Source organism: Pangasianodon hypophthalmus, chromosome 24, assembly GCF_027358585.1.
Source record: "Pangasianodon hypophthalmus isolate fPanHyp1 chromosome 24, fPanHyp1.pri, whole genome shotgun sequence".
NCBI lineage: Eukaryota > Metazoa > Chordata > Actinopteri > Siluriformes > Pangasiidae > Pangasianodon > Pangasianodon hypophthalmus.
The window spans coordinates 16,587,870-16,615,684 of NC_069733.1; the positions used below are offsets into that span (position 1 = coordinate 16,587,870).

The 27,815-nt window shown below is 37.7% G+C and overlaps 2 protein-coding genes across 4 annotated transcripts; both read left to right on the forward strand.

Moving 5' to 3' along the window:
* The first annotated feature begins 384 nt into the window (after positions 1–384).
* On the forward strand, positions 385–7,644 carry LOC113537210 (fructose-1,6-bisphosphatase 1). Its single transcript, XM_026931606.3, has 7 exons — positions 385–619; positions 3,619–3,781; positions 3,899–3,991; positions 4,803–4,943; positions 5,734–5,871; positions 6,097–6,216; positions 7,134–7,644. The coding sequence occupies exons 1-7, from the start codon at positions 450–452 to the stop codon at positions 7,320–7,322; spliced, it is 1,014 nt and encodes a 337-aa protein (XP_026787407.2). The 5' UTR covers positions 385–449; the 3' UTR covers positions 7,323–7,644.
* Positions 7,645–8,713: 1,069 nt separating this feature from the next.
* LOC113537087 (NACHT, LRR and PYD domains-containing protein 4-like) lies at positions 8,714–21,970 on the forward strand. Of its 3 annotated transcripts, XM_026931402.3 has the most exons (12): positions 8,714–8,860; positions 10,636–10,730; positions 10,915–10,995; positions 11,156–11,260; positions 11,796–11,876; positions 12,039–12,143; positions 13,655–14,045; positions 14,245–14,461; positions 15,394–17,164; positions 17,278–17,451; positions 19,112–19,285; positions 19,838–21,970. In XM_026931402.3, the coding sequence occupies exons 2-12, from the start codon at positions 10,636–10,638 to the stop codon at positions 19,950–19,952; spliced, it is 3,309 nt and encodes a 1,102-aa protein (XP_026787203.3). In that variant the 5' UTR covers positions 8,714–8,860; the 3' UTR covers positions 19,953–21,970. The 3 variants fall into 3 exon arrangements, with proteins under 3 accessions (XP_026787203.3, XP_053084997.1, XP_053084998.1); XM_053229022.1 differs by lacking the exons at positions 11,796–11,876; positions 12,039–12,143; XM_053229023.1 differs by lacking the exons at positions 10,915–10,995; positions 11,156–11,260.
* Positions 21,971–27,815: the final 5,845 nt, after the last annotated feature.

The following is a 27,815-nucleotide window of genomic DNA, read 5'->3' on the forward strand; positions in this document are numbered from 1 at the left end:
CTCTTTGACTGCAGACCTAGAGACACTGAGCGACGTGCTTGATTGCTGGTGAGTGACCTTTAACCTTCATTCTCGTTTCTTGGGAACTTTGGGGAATGCATGGTGCATGAACGTGCACACACATCTCAGTGTTTCCTGTTTTGGCATATTTTATTGTTTTATTGTGGCCTGAGCCTCTTGATGGATCTTTATTATAGTCATCTTTTTCAGCTGCACATAATGTGTGTATTAAGACCAGTTAACCGATTAAAATGTGCTGCTAGTGCCACAGTCGATGAACTTTGATCTGACATATATCTTGCCTAACCAGATGTGTGTAAATCCCTCATCTGATTGGTTTACCAGCCCACACACCCCCTTAAAGGCCCCTCAAACTGCTGCACCAGGCTCGTGTTCAGCCTTTCTGTCTACCTGTACCTGCACTGCAGCTTCACAAACCACAGCTCACAATGTCGGACAGAGGAGCCTTCGATACCAATGTAATCACGCTGACCAGGTTCGTCCTGGAGGAAGGACGGAAAGCCAAAGGGACTGGAGAGCTGACCACGCTCCTCAACTCCATGTGCACAGCCATCAAAGCGATTTCCTCTGCAGTCAGGAAAGCAGGAATCGCTAACCTGTAAGTGTCACATGGTACTTCTCTTGAAACCTGAAAACATACCTGGTGTAGGTGTATGTATAAAAGCATGCATTTTATTTATTGCATTTTATTTTATGAGCCTCTATATAAAAAAAGAAATCTAAATGAACCAGATTTGATTGTGCTGTAAAATTATTGTATGAATTTTGAGATATTATCGTGTTTATACCACAATGTTGTCAGAAAGTGTTGGTTAATTTTCTATAACAGCAGCTTTAACAGCTGCAAAATCACACAATCTAAACCTAATAAATGGATTAACAAAAGTGTTATTATTTAACAAAGAAAGTGTATAGTTGTTGATACATTTTCTGAATAGATGTTTAGCTTTTTCTAAATAGACGTTTATGTAACATCTGTGGAAGGAGTCTCCAGTATCAGTCAGTGGGGTTTCTACCAAAAGAGTAGAGAGTCTTCACAACAGAGGAGTTTATGCTTTCCAGGTTCTCAGTAACATGTCAAGCTGTGTGTGTGTGTGTGTGTGTGTGTGTGTTTGTCATATTAACTTCAGGAGAGAGAAAAAAGAGAGGCTCGTGAGGGAACGACTGAGTATAGCTGCTATAATGTAGCTGATAACAAGAACTAACTTGTTTCGCAGACAAAATTGTAACTATGAACAAATAAACTATAATGTTTGTTAATATTTTAAAAATTGTAATTGTTAGCGAATCACTGTGGTATAAGAGGATTTAAGCACTTTGTAACACGCTGTTATTAGAAAATAATCAACTTCCGGATGGGAACAGTAACTCCGCTTCATCACACCACTCTGTCACTGAAAATTTTCCTAGAACAGAATGCCACGCAGTGTTTTATTTCTTACATACGAATGTTAGTATAGTATAATAGCAGAGAGTGATGTCTCACAAAACTAATCATGTAATAATGTAAAAAACAAACAAACAAATCAGCCCAAAAGAATAATACTATCTTGATTAGCTTTCTAGTAAAATCTAATGAAATGTAATCATACTCTGCCATAGACTTACAGAAATATAGCGATTATAATATCTCAAAGACCAGAGCACCTGAACCAATCATGTATATGACTAAAATTAGTACAACAGAACTGCATAGTAATTTTATACCATAAAGTGTATGCCTTGTAGCAATACATTAACAGAAATTAACTTTTTTTTTCCTGATTGGACTATTGTCCAGTTTTGTGGTCGTGTAATATTGTCAGTGTTGAGAATGTTTTCTGATTGCACTTATCTTTGCCAAACACTGTTATTGATTAACACATCCTAGTTTTACCTTTTAACCTGTACAAAGCACATGCAGTCCTGCAGAGTAGTTTTTTTTTAACTGTGGTATGACAGAAACACACATTAGCCTACATATAAACAGTGGCTGATGGGTTTTATGTTCATTGGAAATGGATTTTTTTAAAAATCACCATCATTAATAGTAACATAGCAGGATGTTTGTTGCACTTATGTCGCTGCACACGTCCTTCTAACTTTCTGTCTTTCTCATTTCACCTTGCTGTTCCGTGATAAGAGCTGTGACCTTTGTTACAGATAATGCAGTCATACTTGCAAAACTTAGGTTGCACCCCAAAATCTGTCAGTTAAGCAGCAAAAACACGATCTGAAGCAATCACGATCTTTTATTTTGATTATAAGTCAAATAATTACAGCTTAAATTTGATAGTATTATAGTATTGCTCATTTACCAGCCAAAAAATGGTGCACGTTTTTTAACGTTAGATTTACGTCACATACCATGATGTCACCAAGAACTAGGGGCGTGGCCTACTTGATTGACAAGCTGACACATTGAGAAAATGCATTATTCTGTTCAACTATGTGACACAAAACACACTCACATGTACACAAATCTGCCAGAGAGGGAAACAAAAACTTTCAAATGTAATAGTTACAGTGCATTAGCTTTTTTTTTTTTTTTTTTTTGTTACATTAATCTTAAATAATTATTCTGAATTCTTCTGAATGTCATCGAAGCTAACGAGTGCAGCTAGCTTATGTAGCTAATAAATGTCTGTTGTAACTTGTAATAAACATGTGGATTGATGAGGGAGGATCAATAATTGAAGTTTAATTTGATTTCACAATCTGTTAATTAAAAATCAATCTATGCTAGTCAAAGAAGCTATGTTTGAGCTAAGCTAATATTGCAGCTGTTGTATGTACATTAGCTAACTGTTGTATGTGCATTAGCTAGATTAGCAAAATATGTTTAAGCTAATGAATCGAACGGATGCTTTGTCTTTGTCTCAAAACAGAAATGACTTGAACAGCTTTTAGGAGAATTACAAAACTCCCCAGTAATATTTACTTGCTACGCTAATATTGCATCTGTAATAAATACTAATAACAAAACATTAGCTAGCTTAGTGAAATATGCTTAAGCTAACATTTCAAATGGACTCACCACGTTAGCGATCAACTAATTACAAGTCGATTTTGCTTAAGACAATATGACATTGTAAATATAGATCATAATACATACTTCTTTAGGAAAATGAAACGATGTAGTGTTTATAAAGATGACTTTGCTACATGGTTGCTATGTAGGAAATAAAACAATGTGCTGTTAAAGGAAAATAATCAGTGACAGACTGAGTGATGAAGCAGAGTTACTGTTACAACTCTGAAGTTGATTATTTTCCTCATTAATTATTAATGTAGACCCAGATTACATAAATTCTTCAGTATTAAGTACCCTTCATCAGCTCTGCACTTGCATGGGGCTATTACAGAGCTTAAAATGCTGACCTAATCACTCCATTATCCACAGACGTTTTTACTATGACTATCAGATCTAATACTGATAGCTGAGACAGTGTTTAGTCTTTTGTGCAACAGGTCAGAGTCTGCTTTGAAAGAAAACTGCAAGATTGCAACAATAGAGTCACCTTGTCTCTCTCTCTCCCACCCCCCAACCCCCCAATCTCGTTCTTTCTTTCTCTCTCTCTCTCTCTCTCTCTCTCTCTCTCTCTTTCTGTCTTTCAGGTACGGGATTGCAGGAAGCACAAATGTAACAGGGGACCAGGTGAAGAAGCTGGATGTGTTGTCTAACGATCTGGTCATTAACATGATTAAGTCCTCCTTCACTTCCTGTGTGCTGGTCAGTGAGGAGGATGACAAAGCTATCATCATTGAGCCTGAACAAAGAGTAAATATGAGTGATTTCTATAAAAGGTTTTAAATATCCACATCACACTCTTCCACTCATGTATATGATGTATAGCTGTGACCTTAATTATTATTGTTCTTAACATTCCTTTTCCAGGGTAAATATGTTGTTTGCTTCGATCCGCTGGACGGCTCCTCCAACATTGACTGTCTGGCTTCCATTGGAACTATTTTTGCCATTTACAGAAAGGTATTTTTGAACACAGTCTGCTCTGTTTGTACACTTGGTTCACCTCATGCTTTGCAATGTTGAAGATTGTGATCTGATCCGATCAAAATCCAGAATCAGAATCCAAATTCAGTCCGAGGTCATACACAGAGAATACACACTGTAATTAAGTCCCAGGGACAAATCCAAACCTTAGTAAAAGTCACAGACAAGGGTCAGAGGCAAGGAATTACCAGAAACAAGGCAAATCCAAAACACAGGAAAACCGGGAATAGGTTAGAATCAGGAATGTCAATCAAGGAGGCCGCTGCTTAGAGCTCACAAGAAAGTAGAACAATTGGCAAGACTTCGTACCTGGCCTAGTATCTATGTGCTTTATAAACAGGAAATGGCATTGACAACTGAGGAAGAGTGTTCAAAATTTTGGAGGCTTGGCAAAATAATATCCCTGACCACTGTTCCACTTGTCTTAAAATAACATTAGAGAGTTTTGTTTGAGACAGTTGAGTGAACATAGGTAGCACTTTTCTTCCTTTAGTGATTAATAGTACCAGACTCTCTAGTAAAACCTAGAAGCTATTCTATAAGAATAGGAAAGCACAAGAAAGTAGAGACAAGGAAAAATGATGAGTAATGAATTCAGGATAACATTAGAATGACACAAATACAAAGTGGACTAACATATAGACCCGCAACACACATGCAAGTAACTACACACAGAGCTCAGGGGCGTGGCCAAGATATAGCCAGAGCATGGTCCAGATACTATATGGGACAGTTGAAAGTCAGTCGAAAGTTATAATAATAATAATTGTTTGTGTGCATGTTTTAGAACAATGACAGTGAACCGACTGAGAAGGATGCCTTGCTGCCAGGTAGAAAGATCGTTGCCGCGGGTTACGCCCTCTACGGCAGTGCCACCATGCTGGTTCTGTCGACAGGTCAAGGAGTCAACTGCTTCATGCTGGACCCCGTGAGTCTCCTCACTCTCCACATGCCATTTTACACCCATGAATATCAACAGTCTTATGGAGAAAAAAGTTATTTGGCATAGGATTTCCCTTTTAGAACCTCTTTAAGAAGCTGAAAAACTGTAATCATCCAAAAACTCTTGAGGAGCCTTTTTTTTCTTTAAATAATAAAAGAAAATATAGCAAATTGAGTCATTCAGTAGCTATACGTTTCTTTCACAAACTGGTGGATGCACCACATGAACAGATTTTTTTTTTAAATTGTGAGGTTTTCATTAAGGAGATGTTTATTTATCATTTATGGAAGGAGTCTCCAGTGTTAGCACTTTGTAACGATCAGAAGTAAAGCCGTAACTTTAGATTTTCAGACATGGGTATTTCTTGGTAACAAGATAAGCTGCATTATTTTGTCTTAATAACTTCAAGATAGAAAAAAGAGAGAAAAAAGAGAACCACCTTACATGTAACTATAAATTGATAAAACTTGTTTAAAAAATGTAATTGTTGGCAAATTGCTGTGGAATAAGTGGAATGATACACTTCAGGATTATTGGAAAATAATCAACTTCAGGGTGTTAATGGTAATTCTGCTTCATCACACCACCCCGTTGTTGATTATTTTCCTATAACAGCAAATGAAAGTGTTTTATTCCTCACTTAGCAGATCGTTTACTTTTAGAAGGACTACCAAGAAACGAAGCCTGTTCCTACAAATTATAATCTTTCCATCATTTGTATAATCTCTCTTTAGTTTGTCTGATTTATTGTTTCCCTCTCGTTCTTCATCACTAGGCCATCGGGGAGTTTATTCTGGTGGACCGCGATGTGAGGATTAAGAAGAAAGGAAAAATCTACAGTCTTAATGAGGGATACGCTCAGTATTTTTACCCAGATGTCACAGAATATCTACAGAAGAAGAAATTCCCAGAGGTAACGAGTCATTGTTCTGACTTTCAGTTCTCAAGTAAAAACAAGAACATTATTGTAAAAAAAAAAAATCAGACGTCTGGCAACATGTTTCTGTGTTAGAGTGCAGATCAGTTATTTTAATAATGGAATTTGTGCTCAAGGCACTGAAATGTAAAAACTGTACTCATGGAGATGTTTGTGAGTAATTCCCGTGCTCTCCCATGCTGTGTGTTATTGCGTCTGTAGGATGGCAGTGCGCCGTACGGAGGACGCTACGTGGGCTCCATGGTGGCTGATGTGCACAGGACGCTGGTCTACGGAGGAATCTTCCTGTATCCAGCGAATGTTAAGAGTCCAAAGGGCAAGGTGAGAAAATGAGAAAATCTCCATATAACAACGATGATAACATGATTAAAGAAAGGAAAATTACAAGCAACAAGTCTGATATATACGGTAAATATATCAGTCTTGTTGGAGCTGATTTACAGTGGCTTTCATAAGTATTCGCCCCCTTGAACAGTTCCACATTTTGTAGAGTTACAACCTGGAATTGAAATGAAATTATTTGGGATTTTTTACCACTTCTTTAACAAATTAGGTCTAACACATGAAGGTGCAACATATATTTTTTTATTTTGACATGATGGTTAATTATGGCTTTATTCCTGGTATTATTCTGGATGGTTAAGTATTCACCCCCTGGGTCAATGCTTTTTTATTTTCTGGATTATAAACAAGCACTTTTATTTATTCACTGTTTGATTTTCAATACAAAAGTTAGTTGTACTGTAAATAATGATTTTCTTTTTTCCTTTTTCTCTATTTTTATTGGTTTAGCTTTTTATACACACACTAGACACACCTAAAATGATATAAAACTATCATGTCTAATGGAAATAGAGGCATTTTTCCTGACTGGTAAATTGAGGTCTAAGAAATGGCCAAAGTTTTAGGGTTAAACAAAAAAAATACATTTGTTGGCTGCATAAGTATTCACCCCCATGTCAATACTTGGTAGAAACACCATTGTGTTTACTGCTGCAAGTCTTCTGAGATATCTCTATCAGCTTTGCACATCTGGATCCTGATACTTTTGCCTGTTCTTCTTGCTGAAGCTCCGGATAGAGACCACTGGTGAACAGCAATTTAAGCCAAGCCACAGACTGTTTAGTTCCTTGAAATTGGCCTGATAAAGAGATTTGAGCCTGCTGTAGTACTGGATTGTTGTGACATGCCTGAACTGGTGTCAGTGATCCTGACTCTTTTGCCTAATTGTCTTTTAGCTGAGGCTGCTTTATGAGTGCAACCCCATGGCCTTCATCATGGAGCAGGCTGGAGGAATGGCCACCACAGGACCCATGAACGTGCTGGACATCCAGCCTGAGACCATCCACCAGAGGGCTCCTGTCGTGCTGGGTTCCCCTGACGATGTCAAAGAGTACATCGCCATTTACCAGAAACACGCCAAGTGAGACACAGGATGATCCATCACCAACACCCAGCCACTAAACAGCATAACCAGGGTGCGGAATAAAACCCCTGCAGTATAAACACCACGTGATGTCTGATGTGTGTGTAGAACGTGTGTGAACTCGTTGTGTGAACAACACATCACCTATACAATGTCTAAAATTGATGTAAATTTTCTGGTAAATATTTTATATTTTGCTAAACAACCTACTTCACTCTGCGTATACCCCTTTTCACATTAAATAGATATCTGTATCATAAAAGGATAAGCATGAGAATTTTTATAAAATAAAGAAATAAAGATGAATAAACATTCAAACACTATCACATCTGAGGTATTTGAGTGTAAAATTTTATTTGTATATTTGTATTTGGGTGTAAAATTGTTTTGTAAGTAAAGTTTACTCATGTATTTTTTCAGACACTTCACATGTAATGATTCGCACATTTTCACATTTAGTGCATGTTTTTATTTTTCACAAGTTTTCAAATGATCCTTTTTTCACACCACTCATTTTTTTCCACATGTTCATTTTTCACATATAGGACCTGGGGTTTTATTGATCACATATTATCCCCATGATGTCACCTGTTTACATGAGTAATGTGTGCACATGTGCAAGTTCAGGGCCCACCGTGTTAAAATGCACTTTCACACGTTTTTCACACTCACACTTGGAAAAATATATGTTCACGTGACACGTAAACACCTTCCCTAAGTTTTTTTTTTTTTTAATGTCTTTTTTAAAGTCGCATTATAACAGATAGTTACAATTTGAAGGAAGGCATGTATGGAACATAGTATCACAAATCCAGTAAACAATTATATTTAGACAATTACAACACGTAAAACAGAGAAAAAGAGGACAAAAAACAAGAAAGAAAAAACAATACAACAAAAAAAACCAACAACAATAATAATAGTAATAGTAATAACAACAAACAACAGCAGCAATAACAATAATAATAAACAACAACAACAACAATAACAACAACAACAAACAACAGCAATAATAATAATAATAATAATAATAATAATAAAGTAATATTAAAATTGAACTCAAATTAGCTCATTTGCATATAAGATAGTAGTAGATCAGATTTCAGAAGTAAATGCAGCTTTTTGTTTTGTTTTTTGTTTTTGTTTACCAGGCCTACGTCACTTCCCTGACGGTTGTGCCTTGTGCTTTCGATTCATTCACGCCTGAGAATCGATGTTTCGATTCAGTTTAAAGATTCATTTTAAACAATAAATAAAAAGACGTTTCGTTTGCTAATGTTTACTCACGATGTTCGTGAGTATGAGGAATAAAAACAACACGCAAGCACTGCGTATTATCGGGTGTGAGATCAATCACGTGGTGCTTGTTCTCGTGCGTAGATGAGTCGGTTCTTCTGATTCGTTTTAGGGAGTCGTTCAACACAAGCGATTCTGAAAGCGAAAGTGCGCAGGTGTGGAGATCCGGCGCTCTTCACGCGGGCGTTGCGTCATGTGACAAGCAAAACAAAGCGCTCGGATCAGATCAGCAGCTTAGGCTTCGTAAGTACCTCATACCTGACTGAATTCTGATGCGAAGTGCCTCTCGTTATTAGCTCTTAGTCGCCTGTTTTGAAATAAAATCTTACGTAATCATTATTACGCAGTTCCATTTCACTTCCGCCTTTATTCCTTTAACTCTAGGCCTACTGTATACATTCCCTATAATATACACAATGCAAGTACCTGACTACATACTCATTTAATAATTATTCACATTTCATAATAATATATCAAAGGTTTCTGAGATTGTATCTCTAGATATAATCAGTAATAAATAAAGTCTAATAATAAAGTCTTTTTTATTCTAGTTCACCTGTTTTATATATGTGAACAGCTGTTAGTCTTGTTCTTTGTTCCCAAAAGCTGCCTTGATAAATCTTTGTTGTATGTAGCACACATTTTAAAAAGATTATTGTCTAATATCTATAACCCCTAAGCCAAAAGCCTTTACTTTACATGTGCAGTATTTAGCAGCCTCCCTTATCCAGAGGAGTGCTGTATCATCTCTATCAAAACACACATCCTCAGATCAGGGACTAAGTATACCATCAAGCTTAGAGTTTACCATCTGTTAGAGTTTGTACAGTATGAAGGAAATTCACAAGACGAGGAATTTAAAATAAATCAAACTGTTATTGCAAGTGCTTGGTGCAGAGTTAGGGCTTTAGTCTAGATTTGAGTCAGAAGAGCAAATTCTTCTACATTTAATATTAGTGATGACAGTAAAGTAGTTTCTGTTTCATCTTGTTCCTGTCATAATTTTGCAGTTAATTTTACATATTTGCATCCAGTAGGAAAGCTTTTTGCACCTATGACTTGTAAATAAAAACAGGTGGATGTAAGAAACGTGCAGAAATCAGTCAATCGGACAAACAGTTAGACAAAAGTTAGACAAAACTGGACTGAATATGGAGACATTATAAGTGGGTTAACTCACAAACCCAAAGAGGAGGTAACACTCAGGATCGCAAACTAATAGAAAGGCAAAACCTCATAAAGAACTATTCTGAAGCCGCAGTTTATGTAGACAGAGCTGAATGGAGGTAAAGAGGAAACAGGTGAATTAGTGTTCAGGTGAGTGTGAGAGGCAGTAAATCTGTATTGGGTTAGGATTAGGATTAAATGCGGTGGCTCCTGGTGCAGAGCTGGAATCGGATGTGACAGTAAGCAAAATCAGAGGTCTTATCTTATCAAAATCTTATCCACAAGGAGCCGTTATGGCATCTTGGTTTGTAATCAGTGATCAAATGTGCCTCTTATTTGGTTTAAATGAAAGCTTGCAGCCACACTGGCTCTTTGTAGATAAGATTAAAGACCCCTGACCTAAATTACAAATAAATAAATAAGTAAAAATAATAATAATAATAATAATAAAGTGTTTTATACATGTATGCTGATTATATTTATTAATGTCAATTTGAATAAATAAATAGCCTGAACTAGCAGTCAATATCATTAATATAAAACTTGGTTAATGTGATAAAAAGGTACGCAGTAAATGCAAATATTAATTGAAGAGTTTTCACTGTAATCTAAGTATACTGTCATTTTGCATCTTTTAAATCCTAGATGCTTTTTTTTTTAGTATTATTATTATTTTTACACTGTTCAGGGAATTGTGTGCTGCTACATTGTTCTTGGCTGCAAAGAAGTCATCAATTTAGCTGAAATCATAAACTTCTTTTTTATGTGTTGTGTCCTAAATCGGTGAAAACAGCATTTAGGGATCTAGATTTGCAGTAATATGCCTACGATTTGTGCTGTTTTTCACACAGATGGAGAAACCAGAGATGGAGGAGCCTCAGTGCTCTCAGAGTGCCGAGAACGAAACAGTCGAGACTGAGCAAGGAAAAGGGAGTCGTCGTAAGCGGTCAGACATTTGTCAGATATTTGAAAAAATGCTTAGATTAATATGTAATACATCTGAAAATACTGAAAAGGTAAAAGCTGCAGACCAGAAAAATAGGTCCAGTTCTCTAATGTTACACTCTTTTTTCAAGAATACTAACTGGTGAATAGTTCTTGTTGGTCTTAATTTTCAGTTTTTCTTTCAGGAGGTCTTCTTCACCTAGTCAAGTTTCAATGAAGAGTGCTGATTCAATGATCCAACCAATGCATTTTTCTTCAGGCAAAAGGTCTGCTTCAGCTATACATATTATGTAATATTTAATATGAGGCTGGAGAGCGGATTTCTCAAATTACAGTTTTGACTGTTTGAATCAATTATTGTGTATTTCTACTGTTTTTTTTTCATTGCAAATGTAAATGCTAAAACATGTTTTTTCTTTCATATAGAGTTCGAAAGGCTTCACCAGAACCAGACCATCTTTCGATGAAGAGCGATGACTCAATGATTCAACCATTGCATTTCAGTCAAGGAGAACAGCAGAAATATACAAGGTCTTATTTTCAGTCTTTAAATGATGACTGGTGTTCTGTTGATGACTTTTTTGTTCAGTTATTGTTGTGTTTAGGTCATGGTTATAGTAAGTGAAATTTACCTGCTAAGTAATAATGTTTTAGCTAAGAACAGTCTAAATACTGTAATGGAGTTTGGCCCAGAGTAAATTTTTCTCAACATAGGGCAGGATTATTTAAAGTTTCTACAGGAGAGCGTGGGATTGGTCAAACTTTCTATGGGAGAGCGTGGGATTGGTCAAACTTTCTATGGGAGAGCGTGGGATTGGTCAAACTTTCTATGGGAGAGGGCAGGATAGGTCAAGCATTCTGTAGCAGAGGGCAGGATTGTTCAAATTTTCTGCAAGAGAGGGTGAGAATGGCCAAACTTGTGGGATTAGTCAGTTTTTCTGGGGAGAAAACAGGATTGGTCAGATTTTCTGCAGGAGTTGGCGGAATGGTCAAACTTTCCGTGAGAGTGTACAGGACTTTTTTTTTTTTAAAGAGTTCTTGTTTCAATTAAAATTTTTTCTTTCAGGAGGTCTTCTTCGCCTAGTCAAGTTTCAATGAAGAGTGCTGATTCAATGATCCAACCAATGCATTTTTCTTCAGGCAAAAGGTCTGCTTCAGCTATACATATTATGTAATATTTAATATGAGGCTGCAGAGCGGATTTCTCAAATTACAGTTTTGACAGTTTGAATCAATTATTGTGTATTTCTACTGTTTTTTTTCTTCATTGCAAATGTAAATGCTGAAACATGTTTTTTCTTTCATATAGAGTTCGAAAGGCTTCACCAGAACCAGACCATCTTTCGATGAAGAGCAATGACTCAATGATGCAACCATTGCATTTCAGTCAAGGAGAACAGCAGAAATATACAAGGTCTTATTTTCTGTCTTTAAATGATGACTGGTGTTCTGTTGATGACTTTTTTGTTCAGTTATTGTTGTGTTTAGGTCATGGTTATAGTAAGTGAAATTTACCTGCTAAGTAATAATGTTTTAGCTAAGAACAGTCTAAATACTGTAATGGAGTATGGCCCAGGGTAACCCCAGTGCATCAGGACTGGGATCCTGCAGGACCCAACAAAAGACTGTGGAAGCGGGTGGTTTTTTTTAATCTCATGTAAGTGGGAGCAAGGATTGGTTAAACTTTTTAAAGAGAGGATGGGATTGGTCAAATTTTTCACAAGATAAGGCAGGAGTGGTCAAACTTTCTACGGGAGAGGGTGGGATTGGTCAAACTTTCTAAGAGAGAAGGTGGGATTGTTCAAACGTTCTGTGTGAGAGGGCGTTATTGGTCAGACTTTCTACAGGAGAGGGCGGGATTGGTCAAACCTTGTACTGGGGGGTGGGTGTTGGTCAAACTTTCTAAGAGAGAAGGTGGGATTGTTCAGACGTTCTATAGGAGAGGGCGGGATTGGTCAGACTTTCTACAGGAGAGAGCAGGATTGGTCAAACTTTCTAAGGAAGAGAGTGGGATTGGTCAGATTTTCTAAGAGAGCGGGCGGGATTGGTCAAACTTTATACGGGAGAGGGTGGGATTGGTCAAACTTTCAAAGAGAGAGGGTGGGAGTGTTCAAAAGTTCTATGAGAGAGGGCGGGATTGGTCAAACTTTCTATGGAAGAGGGTGGGATTGGTCAAATTTTCTAAGAGAGAGGGCAGGATTGGTCAAACTTTCTATAGGAGAGGGCGGGATTAGTCAAACTATCTGCAGGAGCAGAAAGGATTGGTCAACCATTCTGTGAAAGTGGGCAGGATTGATCAAACCTTCTACAAGAGTGGGCGGGATTGGTCAAACTTTCTGAAACTGTGCAAGAGTGGGCAGGATTGGTTAGACTTTCTGCGAGAGTGGACAAGATTGATCAAATTTTCTGCAGGGCTGGGATTGATCAAACTTTCTGCAAGAGTGGATAGGATTGGTCAGACTTTCTGCAGGGGTGGGTGGGATTGATCGAACTTTCTGTGAGATTAAAGAAACAGTCCTGCTCACAGCTGTACCCCAGTGCATAGCATAAACATCAACAAACCACAATAAATGATTAAGCTCTGGAGGGGTTTTTATTTACTTTTTTTTAATTAGGTGAGCAGAATGGGAACAGAGTGAAGGGAAGAAAAGTGAAGAAAGCACACGTTTATTATGTTAAATTGTAAAGTTATGGGGGATTAATATAATGAATCTTAAGGTTTGCAGGCAGATAATAGTTGGCTTTGCCGGCCCATATGAACACAAGAATGCTTTATCAGGGAGCAAATTGATTCTAGCATAAACACTAAGCATGGACAAGGTCTTAAAGTTTTATTAGTCATTGAATCACTACTTACAGTATGTTTGTGAGCCTTGAGGAACAGAGAGCAAAGTTTGATTTTCAATATCTTGTCAATCTTTTTAGTGAGCTGCTTGATGAGGTGCTGACATGCTCAGTTTGTACTGAGTACTTAAAGGACCCAGTCTCTACATCTTGTGGACACACATACTGCAGATCATGCATCACCAAGTATCAGGCCCAGTCTGAACATGGAGAAAGTGCTTGTCCAAAGTGTGGAAAAACATCTGGCTCTTGTTCTGTCCTACACACAAACATCGCTGTAGCAGAGTCGGCAAAGAAAATCAAGCTAGCTCAGCATAGTTCTGCTGAGGTTATTGAGACTGGTGAAGTGGAACTAAGACTCTGTCCGGAGCACCACAAAGCTCTGGTAATGTTCTGCAAAAGTGACCAGGCAACCATCTGTAAGGAGTGTGCAGTGAAGAAGCATCGAGAACATGAAAAACAATACATCAAGGTAAATGGAATATTCTTGACCTAAATACAATTAGTGTTTTAATAGCTCAAACGACCTTACAGGCTCCACCCAAGGCATACTATATATTCATAGTATGAATATATATATATATATATATATACATGCTACTATATATTCCATTACATATAAATAAGTAAAATTTCTTGGTCACTGCTTGCATTTTGTGCATTTGTTTTAGATCTCAACAGTGCCCAATACTCTGATCACGCTACAGAACATACTGGGTAGCATGACAGCCTCAGAGTTTCGGGAGTTTAAAAGAAATTTGGGTTATGAATACCCAGAATGCTTTGAGACATTGCAAGCTAGTTCTGGCACTCAAGATGTTGCTGAAAAGATGATGGGAAGTTTCTCCGAAGATGAAGTTCTGAAAGTCACAATTCAGTTGGCATCAGGTATGTCTTCTTTATCTGTGATTTAAGAATGTAAATAATTGTTAAATGTTACAACTACTTTTTTATTCATCTCTAAAAACAAAGTAACATCAGGCTTGTTGCACCAGTGGGAAGCAAGGGTTGTAACATAAATCAAAAGAGACCAGGCACCAGATCTGTCATTTTGATGCAATTGTATTGAAAAATAAAGAAAAAAAGCTTGTGTTGTACTGAGTAATGGTAAAATAGTAAACCAAATATCAATGAGATTTTTTTTTTTACAAAAAGAAAAGGAAAAATACAGTATCTGTCCTTTCACTGTACCTAAGCGAAACCGGGAGAAAAATGGCATGCTCCCAAAAGAAAAGGCACCCCTATGGTGTCCAGGCAGCTTTAAAGAGATTGAACAGGTGTGTTATAAACATATACAGATACAAATAGGAGACCCACTTTAAAAAAAAAAAAAAAAAAGTTTTCCGGACAGGGTATCTATTTGAGACTAGTGATCCTGTGGAACACAACAAAAAATAAAAAGGTCAGGTGAGCGTGAGATTGGTACTTTCATATAATGTGGGTGTGAGCATGAAGGGCGCGAGTATGAAGCCTTTCAGACAAACAAAAACCATATGCATGAATACGGAGGTATTCATTATACTAACTTACTCCCTGGTCAGGGTTGTGGCAGGTTAATTTAGTTGATGTGCCACCATTGTTGCTGACAGTCTCCATTTTATTATTTTAACATGATGACATCCTTCTCGAGCTGCCAGTCCCTGAATCTTCTGGGAAACCCTAAACATATTAGAGAGAGAGAGACACACACAGAAAGCCATTATACAAAAACTGACATGACATACAGCTTAAAAATGTGTAGCCTTTAATAAATGATGTGAGATACAGACACTGAAGTATAACACTTCATATTAATTTATCAATTTTTATCATTTTCGCAGTCAAGCCAGTATCCAAATGTCAAGAAAAAATAAAGGAAAAACTACGAAGGAAATTTCGACATATTCATGAAGGACTTGCACTACCAAAGACACAAGTTGTGTTGCATGACATTTACACAGAGCTCTACATCACTGAAGGTGGAAGTGATGCAATCAGAGAGGAACATGAAGTGAGACTAATTGAGAAAGCTGCCAAAAATTTTAGCAAGCAAGAAACCCCTGTTAACATAAGAGACATTTTTAAGTCACCAACTGATGGTGTCAGAACTGTTTTAACCAAAGGTGTTGCTGGGATTGGAAAAACAGTGTCTGTTCAGAAGTTCATGCTAGACTGGGCAGAACATACTGCCAATCAAGACATTGACCTCATACTTCCTCTGTTTTTCCGTGATCTCAACCTTGAGAAGGAAGCCTGCAGTCTGATGGCGCTTATGCGGAGGTTTTTTCCCGAGCTCAAAAATATTGAAAGTGTTGAGAATGGAATTAAGATTTTGCTGGTTTTGGATGGTCTGGATGAATGTCGAATCCACTTAGACTTTCAAAACACCAGGACATGCTGTGATATAATGGAGTCAATAACTATGGATGTCCTTCTGACAAATCTAATAAAAGGTAACCTACTGCCCAGATCTCTCCTGTGGATCACCTCTCGTCCAGCCGCGACCAATCAGATACCCTCTGAGTGTGTACAGCGGGTGACTGAAGTTAGAGGCTTCAATGACCCACAGAAAGAAGAGTACTTTCACAAGAAGTGTAAGGACGCTCATATGGCCAACACAATGATTAAGCATATGAAGTCATCTCGAAGCATGCACATCATGTGCCACATCCCAATCTTCTGCTGGATTACGGCAACTGTCCTGGACATACTGATAAGAGACACTGAAATTGGTGAAGTTCCAAAGAATCAGACTCAGTTGTACATACATTATGTATTCATACAAACTGGTTTGAAAAACAGGAAGTACCAGAAAGCCATTAACGAAGATCTGCGGAAGTTAACGCAAAGTGACAAAAGGATGATTTTGAACTTGGCGAAATTAGCTTTCCACGGAATGGAGAAAAACACTCTGATCTTCTATGAAGATGACCTGAAGGAGTGTGGGATTGACATCAGTGAGGCATCAGAGTTCTCCTCTCTGTGCACACAGCTGTTTAGAGAAGAGTTTGGATTGTACACAGAGCGAGTCTTCTGCTTCCTACATCTCAGTGTACAGGAGCATTTGGCTGCCATTCATGTTCTGTGCCAATTTTTGAACGAGGGCATAAATGTTCTTGCTTCACATGGCAGTGACTCCACAACGCTGACAGACGTACTTAAGAGCGCAGTGGTCAAGGCTTTAGAAAACAAGCTTGGACATTTTGACCAGTTTCTACGATTCCTTGTAGGCCTTTCTGCTGAGTGTAACAGGAAGCTCCTACAAGGTCTTTTGCCTCAGCTGGGAAAAGAGTCCCTTCAAAATGATGAAATTGTCCAATTCATTAAAGACAAGATCCGTGAGGAAGACAGAACAGGGACAGAGACGATTAACCTTTTCCACTGCTTGAATGAATTGGGTCACAATTGTTTGGTGAAGGATATCCAGGAGAGTTTGCGTTCTGGTACACTCTGTGATAAGAAATTCAATCCAGAGCAATGTTCAGCCCTGGCTTATGTATTGCTGATGTCAGAGGATGTAATGGAAGTCTTCGATCTAAGGAAATACAAGACAACACAAGCATCCAGTCGTCAAAGACTACTTCCTGTCATCAGGGCATCGAAGAAGGCAATGTAAGCAATGCTATGTTCTTTGTGGTGCATTAAAAGGTTAAATAAATTACAAACTGACCTTTGAAAAGTTGCTTGTAGATGCATGTGTAATGTGATTTCTGATATGTTGGCAGACTCAGTGAATGTGAACTCTCAGAAAAAGCATGTGAGATTGTGGCATCTGCACTCCGTATAGCAAATTCTCCTGTACGAGAACTGGATCTGAGCCACAACAACATAGAAGATGCAGGACTGGTGTATCTCTGCAAAGGGCTGAAAAGCCCACACTGTCAACTTGAGATATTGAGGTATGCACACTTCCATGGAGGAGAAAAAAGGCATTCAAATATGTATAGATAGATAGATAGATAGATAGATAGACAGATAGATAAGAATATGGAACCTCTTGATAAACAGTCAGGTACATAAATATTTGGACATTTTGGATGAAATTATAGTTATTTTAGCTGCCTCCCACACATTACTGGAGTTAAAATTAAAGGGTATTTGCATTCAAATCTTGTGAACGGTGTAGGAATTACAGCCTTGTTATTTTATATTTGATATGTGGCCCCCCACTTTTAAAGACACCAAAAGTAATTGGACAAACTAACAACCATAAATTAAATTGATATTTTAATGCTTGGTTGCAAATCCTTTGCAGTCAATGACTGTCTGAAGTCTGGAATCCATGGACATCTCTAGATACTCGGTTTCTTCCCTGGTAATGCTCTGACTGGCCTTTACTTTCTTGCTTGCTCTTGGGTGTTTTGCCTTCAGTTTTGCCTTCAGCAAGTGAAACGTATGTTCAGTTGGATTCAGCTCATGTGACTTGTCCGTTACAGAACATTCCACTTACTTGCCTTAAAAAGTCTTGGGTTGCCTTCGAAATATGCTTCAGATCATTGTCCATCTGCAGTGTGAAGCATCGTCCAATGAGTTTTAATGCATTTGGCTGAATCTGAGCAGATAATATCGCCTTATACACTTCAGAATTCATCCCGCTGCTTTTATCAGCAGTCGTGTCATTGATAAATACAAGGGAACTAGTTCCACTGGCATCCATACATGCCTACATCATAAGATGAGGTAGTATGCTTCGGCTCATGAGCTGCTCATCCCTTCTCCATACTCCCCTCTTCCAATCATTCTGGTATGAAGTTGATCTCTGTCTCATGGAAATTCCCCACCAGAGCACCAGAGGGCACCCTCACTCACATTTCTGAATGTCTTCTTCTGTTGTCTGTATCACTTCCTGTGTTTGTGCACACCTGTTTTGTGTTAATTGTGACTGTTATGGTTGGCTTGCCTAGCCTAGGTCTAGTCGTTTGTTATAGCTTTTTTTAGTTTTGGTTCTTTCCTTGCCTCTGTTTGTTTATTAGTTCTTTGTTTAATAAAGACTGTCTGCACTTGCATCCGTACCTTGCCTTGGATTCCTTACAGTCCAACTTTGGACTGTAGTTTTGGCCAACTTTAATCTGGTCTTCCTGTTTTTAGGGCTACCAATCAAGTGGTAAATCCTCTGTATTTACTCTGGTGAAGTCTTGCTTCACTGGCAGATTCCACATGCAAATGCAACACTTGAAATCAATTCTAGACCTTTTATCTGCCAACTCGTAAGTGAAACAGTGAGGCAATAACACACACTTGGCCATGGAACAGCTGAGCAGCCAATTGTCCAATTACTTTTGTTCCCTTAAAAAGGGATTGACCACAAATTTAAGTGATGTAATGCCTACACCATTTACCCAATTTGGATGTAAATACCCTCAAATTAAAGCTGAAAGTCTCATTATTTAATTTCACCTTCAGTATACTGTGATAGACAGCTAAAACAATTACTTTGTCAATGTCCAAGTATGTACCTGACTGTATACAGAAATGCAAAATTAGGTTTATCGATTAAGTAAGAACGTAGCTTTTAAAAAGAAGTTGCCGACCCTGAATATACCATTATGTGCCAAACAGACTTGCAGCCTGCAAGATTACAGACAAGTCCTGCGGAAGTTTAGCGTCTGCACTCGCAAGCGCTGAGTCCAACCTCCGAGAGTTAGACCTCTCTTTAAACAAACTGACCAACACAGGGGTGATGATGCTCGAACCATGGTTCAAAAGTGAGCAGTGTAAAGTGCAAAGACTGAGGTAAGCTGTGATTGTTATTTTGCTATATCCATTTTCATAGTAGTTCTGCAATAATAGCATACAAAAATATGCCCTAATAGTGCTATAAATAAGGAATAACACACTTTGGAACATGCTATAGGAAATTAATCAACGGTGGGGTGGTGAGATGAAGTGAAGTTTCTTTTAACAACCCAGAAGTTGATTATTTTCCTATAACAGCATGTCCCACCTTGTTTTTATTCCTCTTATATCGCAGTAATCTTGATTAGAATTTTTAATGAACAGCATGTCCATTTTTTTTATCCATTAATAGTTACATTTAATGTTGTAGTACGTCTATGAAGCAAGTTAGTTCCAGTCTCTGTAAATTCAGAATATATACAGTGTGTCCCAAAAGTCTCCATACATAGAGGAAATTAACACTTTTTAGCAAAATGAGAATATAGCAGCACTGTGGTATAACCTGGTTTTATCTCCCTAGACTTAAAATAAGCTAAACAATAAGATTAATACAATTATATAAAACATTTTATAAATCAACTGTTTGAACTATTGTTATATTTCTCACAGGCTAAAGCAGTGCAACCTTACAAAGAGTTACTGCAAGCACCTTGCTGAAGAGTTGACTTCTTCCTCCACAAAGCCAATGGAGCTGGATCTGACAGGAAATGACCTGGAAGATTAGAAAGGATAACGCAGGATGCAAGTGGAGGAATTTTTGATCCTGACTTGTGTGACTCATATAAAAGGGACATACTCTTATACTAACTGAATGCAAATAATTAGATTCAATTACTGCACCTTTATATCTCAAATATGCTATTGAGGTTAAATTGCTTGTTTTTATTATGTTTACAGCATTTAGCAGACACCCTTATTCAGAGTCACTTAGAGACACCAAAGCTCTTCTATATCAGATATAAAGGATAAATCAGGATATACACGTCCTCATGCTAGTTCACTAGGTCAGGGACTAAGGGTACCATCGAGAACATTTTGTGAAAACCAGTCATGTATATTATTGGCATTAATTAAAGAATATGAAAAATAAAGAAAGCTAATATCATTTAAACTAATCATTCAATTATGACAAAAGAAATGGTACTGTATAAACTGAGGACGGGCCGATCTGTCTGCACATCGCCGTCAGCTGTAAACAAACACCTCAGTTAACGAAAGATTTAGCACTCAATTATTATTATACTGAATATTATTAAATATTTTTATTGGCATACAACTGAGACAAAATAATTTCCACATCTGCCTTTCAGCATTTACACTAATCCTTCAGTCTGTGCGCTCAGCTGTCTGTGCACTTGAACTTGAAGTTTTCTGGACGTCGCTAAATGCAAATGAGCCGTGTCAGGAATGCACTTTGCACTGTATTGATGATGAACATACGAGGTGGTTGAACAAGTACAAAGAAAATCAGCATTTCCAAAACTTTTGTAAATCCGGCTGAAATTTTAAGTTTGGTTTGGCTAATATCACAAATATTTACACACAACTTTACTAAAAGTTTGCTAAATGAGGACCGTTGTTACTTTCGAACATAGATAGCTGGCTTACTCGGTCGCATCAGATAGAAAGCTGGCAAGAAAGTTCCACAGGGAATAAAATTGTATATCTAAAAATAAACTAAACAAATAAAATAAAGTGGTTAGAATTTGTAGAAAATAAGCAGGAAGACTTTTGAATAGCATGGGGACAATCTGTCAGTGCCCACAGAGTTCATAGTTGATAGAACTAGAACTAGAAGTAAGAGCACTATTATTTTTAAACACAGTACAAATTAATTTTTTTCATGTTTTGATGCCATGTGTTTGTCAAATTGATCAAGACAGACAGCAATCAATGCTGTCAGCGATCAAAGTGTCCATCTTGTAATGAAAATCCAGAAACATTTTCATGAGTCCTGGGTATGACGACCTTAGCGCGCGCCTCTTCACCAGCCATGTGTGTTTGATTCACTAATATCCACTAATATCTTTGGAATTATTACTACTAATCATTTTAATTTCATGTCACCAGCTACCACATCTGTTGCTAAACTTCTCTTCAAGAGACCACATTTTATAGGAAGAAGCCACCTTGAACGACTTGTATATTTTTAATGAAGCAAAATATTTATTTTCTGATTAAATTCTACATTGACGTTTTTAGTTTAAGCATCTAATGTTTTTCGACCTTTCCTTGTAGTTTCCTACATTAACCCTGAAATCCGTTCAACTACCTGCTGATAGTTGAACATTTTTCACCTATTAAACAGCATTGTAACAGTGCTCCAAATAACAAAGTTGGCATCAACAAAAAATTAACACTAAACACATCAAAAATATTTGAATATAAATATATTTAATGTGTTTCAGGGTGGAGTTCTCCTTTACTACTGAAAATGTATTTATGAGCTTTTGGACTTGTAGACATGATTGGTTTAGACAGATGAGCTCCAGTCTTGTTTAAATCTCCCTTACAAATTTGTTTGTATTAATGCAAATTAAGTTTTTTATGCATGCAGCATCTTGTTAATGTAAACTTACATTTCAGGAATCTTAATTAATAATCAGAATTTGTATGTATGTTCTTATCTCTTATATTTATTGTCGTGTTTTGTGGGTGGGTGTGTTTTGAACCATGGACAGAGTGTGTCTGAGGTATATACACCACGTCATGCAAAAATAAAAGCCCCCACAGCATAACAAAGCCACCAGTTTTTCTTTCACTTTGTATGTATGTATGTATGTTTTTTCAGAGGAGTGTAACTAAGTCTGGAGAATGTTCTCATCTAAAATACCGTACTTTTTCTTCAACAGTATGAAGCCTACGTTATTAAACACTTCCTGCCTGAATGGCAGATCATCTCCTGCAGATATTTCTCCTATTCCAGGAGCTAGTATATACACAAAACAGCATGCTGAAATGTTCATTATGTTACTTTGTTTAAAAGTTTGTTTTCCCATTAGATTGCACCCTTCAAGATCCTGATGCTTGTGGTCAGAAAATTGAGCAGAAGTCACCAGGAACACTATGGCTCACGGGTGGTGTGGCTGAGGCTCAACCTGTTGCTTACAACTGGATTTTGAATAAAAAAAAACTCATCCCAAGGTTCCCCTCAGCTCATCTCCAGTGGAAACTATGAGTCTTTGTTTATTTAAGAAAAATATCTATAAAGTAATATTTTTGGGATGTGAAAATGTTTAACCAACAAATTATTAGGAACTCCATTCTAAAACTGTTCAGAGATGCCTTTCTGCTCACAACAGTTGCATGGTCGAATCACTCTAGCCTTGCTGTCAGCTTGAACCAATCGGACCTCTGACCTCTCTTTAACAAGGAGTTTCCACCTAGAACTTAGTTTTTCACACAGTTCTGTGTAAACCCTTGAGATGTGTGTGTGTGTGTGTGTGTATCAATCACATGCCACAGTCAAAGTCACTCAGGTCACCCCCCTTTTGATGCTTGACATGAACATTACAGTTGATGGTCACTGGGTGTATGCCTGGCCTGAACTTTTGTCCCAGTCCGGCCCTGGATATAAATATTGTATAATAACTCTGAAAGCCTGCCCTTTGCCTTTATAACTACCTCCTTGCCAAAATTAGTTGTATATGTACATATTTCTTTTTCACAAAAACCAAAGATACAAACTTTATACAGTATATCCTAATGTGGTGCGCTGTGTTGCTAGAGAAAGTGTGTGACCACTTGGGGGCCCCATTGCTACATAAATGGTGTGTAAACTTGACTAGTGTGGGTTGCAGGACTGTATGACAGACTAGGAGTATCAAAGTGCAAGAGAGATTTTCCATTAAAAAAAAAAAAGATCCTATTTACTTGCTAATTGGTAAATTTCATGATTAGCATATGACTGGCAAAGCTTGACTTGGGAGGCTAGTGGATACAGGGACACTAAACAGACATGTCCTTTGATTATATTTCTCAGATGTTTCTCATCAGAAAATACACTAAAGCATTTCTAAACACTTTGTCTTTAGACAAGTCCTAGTGGTTAAAGACAGTTTTACAAAAAAGTTCTTCTGGTACTCCCAAATTTGGCCAAACAGTTGGTACAACTCAACTCTGCTGACATCTTTATATCTGTCTTTGATTCCCAGAATCTATCTGAGATTCTGGTGGTATGCCATCTGGGTCTGGTGCCTTGTTGTTCTTCTGCTTTTGTATGGCTTTCTTAATCTCGAGTTCTGCTTGTCCTGCTTGTATTTACCTGAAGAAGTTGTGCTGCTGGAGTTACAACACTGGGGTTCCATTGGTGGTGGCCTGTTCAGTACTTCCCTGAAGTGAACGTGCTCCTACAGTATGTTCAGTGGGTCCTCCTGTCTTGTGAGTGTTTCGTCCTGCTTGTCTGTGATTGGTCTATCTGTTGGTGGACGTTTGTTACCTAGCTGCTGGGTTACGTCGTATACAGCTGGAAGGAAAAAAAGGTTGTGAAACCTTTGGTATTATCAGTAGTAGTTTTCAGGTCTTTATCAAGCATATTGAGTAATCATTCACACTGAAGGCTGGAACAAGTGAACCTCTGTGCTAACAACTTCTCCAAAAGCTAATTGGAAGCTAATACGTGTTTCATTTAGGGAGATTAGATTGGAAGTATGGGCTGTACAGGTGCTTTGCCCTTTAAATAAAACCACACAACTCTGGTTACTGAGAAATCTGTTCTCAAGAGCAGCAGATGACTGTGAACCATGCCTCGATCCCATCAACTTTCACAGGACTGTAGAAGATGCATTATAGTGATGCACAAAGCTGGAAAAGGCTTTTTAAAAAAAGCATTTCTAAAGAGCTGTGTGTTCATCAATCTGTGATAAGACAAACTATCTACAAATGGAGGAAATTCAGGACTGTTGCTACTCTCCCTAGGAGTGGGTGTCCTGCAAAGATCATACCAAGAGCACAACAGGAGATCCTGAAAGAAGTGAAAAAGAACCCAAAGGTAACAGCAAAAGACCCGCAGAAAATTCTACAAACTTCAAAAGTCTTCGTTAATGTATCCACTGTCAGAAAAACACTGAAAAATATTGGTGTTAATGGCAGAACCATGAAGGAAACCACTGCTGTCCAAAAATATATATATATATATTGCACAATGCTATGTGCAATGCTAAAACCTCTTTCCAACTGTGAAGCATGGTGCAGGGAGCATCACAGTTTGGAGCTGCTTTGCTGCCTCACGGCCTGTTCAATGAATTCTAAACTGTATCAAGACATTTTACAGGAGAATGTCAGGGCAACAGTTTAAGAGAGGTTGGGTGATGCAACAAGACAATGACCAAAAGCACACAAGTAAATTAACTAAAGAACGGCTGAAAAATATGAAAATTTGTGTTTTGGAATGACCAAGTCAGAGTCCTGACTTTAACCCAATTGTGATGCTGTGGTATGACCTGAAGAGGGCTGTTCAATCAAGACAGCAAAAACTATTGATGAAGTGAAATACGTTTGTAGGGAGGAAATGGTCCAAAATTCCTCCTCATCGTTGCACCAGTTTTATAAACAGCTACAGGAAATGTTTGGTGGAGGTCGCTGAAGGAAGTTACTAAATTCAAGGGTCCACTTTCTTTTTTCAGCCTGCACTGTGAATGATTACTCAACGTGCTCAATAAAGACTGAAAAGTAATGCTGTTTGTGTGTTATTAGTTTATTCAGATTGTGTATGAAAAACCCTGGTAACTCCATAGTTACTCCTTCTTCTCCAAAGGTAATTCCTTTTTCTTACAACTGTAGCTCCTTCGTGGTGTGTTTGGCTGCTGCTCCTTCATTTGTCTTTCTTGATGCTCTTTTGTACCTCGTTTGCTTTTGCATACAGCCCCTAGGCTTTTGCCTTTACCGTTCTTGTTCGACCATTGTTTACTACTTGTTTTTGTTTCCTCTGAGATCTATTCTTTGAGCTGTCTTGTTTGGCTACCGGCAGATTCCTCTGTTGCCTCTAACCACGCCTTCTGCATCCCTTTCCATTTCTCTTCTAGGGTTGATGTCTATCAAGGCCTGGAAAGACCTGTATATTCTTTCCGCCTCCCACAAAGAGGATGATGGATCAGACTTTGGGAGTCTGATCAGTGCAGGAACTCTGAATTTCCTGAAGATCATGGGAAGAAGAAAACTATGTTCTATCGTTATTTTTTCTTCAGATATCTATAGGTATCTGATATCGTGACATTGACTGACAAGGTTACTTTGAAAGTACAACCCTGTTAGCCAAATTATAGATTAGAAGTAAACTATTAATTAAAAATAATTTTAATTAAATCATTAAAATGTCCATAATATCTTCATGGCATTTGCATGGATGATAGTTAACCACATTTTAAGCATTTGCTAATTCTATGCTATATACATACACATATATGTGTGTGTGTGTGTGTGTGTTTCCCAATCCTGCAGTGTTTCCATACTCCATTTTGTCCCATGTTCATGTTCTAACATTCCAGTTCATCTCATCAAGTCCATAATACAGACTGTACGTACTCATATAGTGTGTGTGGAGTAGGGCGTGAGATTATGAGACCCACACAAGAGGAATCAAGAGTGTCTTAAAAATGAATCAGTGGTTTGGCAAATTTAAAAACAGTCCTTATAGCACCAATAAAACTGTTGAAGCGACCAGACCATCGATTTGCCTCTGCAAAGCCACATTTTCAATCATTTCCTCATTGATGGTGGAGGACGATTTACGACTTCCATGTCTGGAATTGAACCAATGCGCTCTCAGAAACACACTCAACCCTCACTGTAAGGATGATTAGGTCAGAGGTAAAGCTGTAACTTTAAGGTCATTGCAGTTTCTCAGGTTTTCCAACATGGGAATGGGAAGTCATACTTTTTCTCCATTTCTAGTGACAAGTTATTCCTGTTATCACTTGTAATAACAGCTATAAACTCTCTGTCTCTGGAAGTTAATAAAAAAAAAAAAAAAAAAAAAAAACGCAGCTTGCCATGTTACCAAGAAACTGCAAAGTGTAAATTCTCTGTAAAGTCCTGAACATACAGCTCTACTTCTGATTGTTACAAAGCGCTGACACTGGAGACTCCTTCCAAAAATGTTAAACACATCCTCACACTTCACCATTTCAATGATTACGTTTTTCTAGTAACAGCCTGTATTTTAATTCATATGATCATATTTGTGCTTCTAAGTCTTTATAATTTGCTAAGAGTGCTTTATACAAATTTTATAAACATTAATAAAGCCTCATAAGTCTTTAGTAAAGTACTTATATGTTTATTTAAAGTATAGAAATGATTCCATGATGATTTATAAATAGGTATGAACATAAATGTCATGGTGTAGTGACATTTTCTAATGAAATTTCAAATTTTTCATTTCCTCAGATTCAAAACAGAGTAAGCACTTTCCTGCAGCTATTAATTTGAGATAAGTTAATCATTAATTTAATCAGTGTTTGGGGCATGTATTGAAGTCTTCACAGCATGAAGCTGATGGATGTTTTTTCTCATTTCCTTCCTTATTGAATGCTTTTTTTTTTCAGTATTTCTTATGCTTTAGTGCTTTCTCATATAGCTCATATAGCAATAACAAATAACTCCTCAGCTCGTTACCCCATTTTTTCCCTTTTTTTTGGATTCATGTTCTCCCCCATATCTACATACACACACACCCATCATTGCAAAAAGGCCAATCTGTGCATTAACAACCCCTTGATATGCTGCAATAGTTTAACATGGAAGATTTAATCATTTTGAAACTCTTAACTTTGTTAGATTTAGTACAAAGTCTGAAGAACATGGGGAAAAAAAACCCACAAACTGTCCACAAGAAGCAGCAATGATAACAAGTTTGCCATCTTTCTCCTAGACAAATGTCAATACTAGGCATAAATTCATAGTAAAGACATTTCTGTGACATTTTCTCAAACGAGAGCTCAGTAAATATGACAAAAAGTCATGAGCCAGTTATGCCTCAAGCACCGTCTGTCCATATATTTACTCATGAACTTACACTGCTCCATGTAATCTGACAGAACTTGAGCAATTTTGCCTAGAACAGGCTAAAATATCAGGATCCAGATGTGCAAAGCTGATCAAGACATATCCCAGAAGACATGCAGCTGTGATTGCAGCCAAAGGAGATTCTACCAAGTATTGACCCAGGAGGGTGAATACTTTTGCAACCAACAACCTTCAAATGGTAAAAATCCCAGTTACATTCATTTCTGTTTCAAGTTGTAACACTAAAAAATGTGAAAAAATTCCTGGGGGTGGGGGGGTGGGGTAGCACAGGGGACTGGGGGTGAATAGTTATGCAAAGCACTTAGACTTGCATTATTGTATACTGAGTCAGTAAGAGAGCTGAAACTATGTGAAGTCATAACACCGGATTTTTCCACTAAAGCACCATTTGTCACCTTTGGCTACTCAGCATTGACACACACACACACACACACACGCTATGCTGTTTGTTATTCTGCTCTTCAAGCTCAAATTCAAGAGCTATTAGGAATAATGACTCGGCCATTTCTTGACATTGATGTCACATGATCACGTGAATTAAAAGTCTGTATCTTATTAGAGT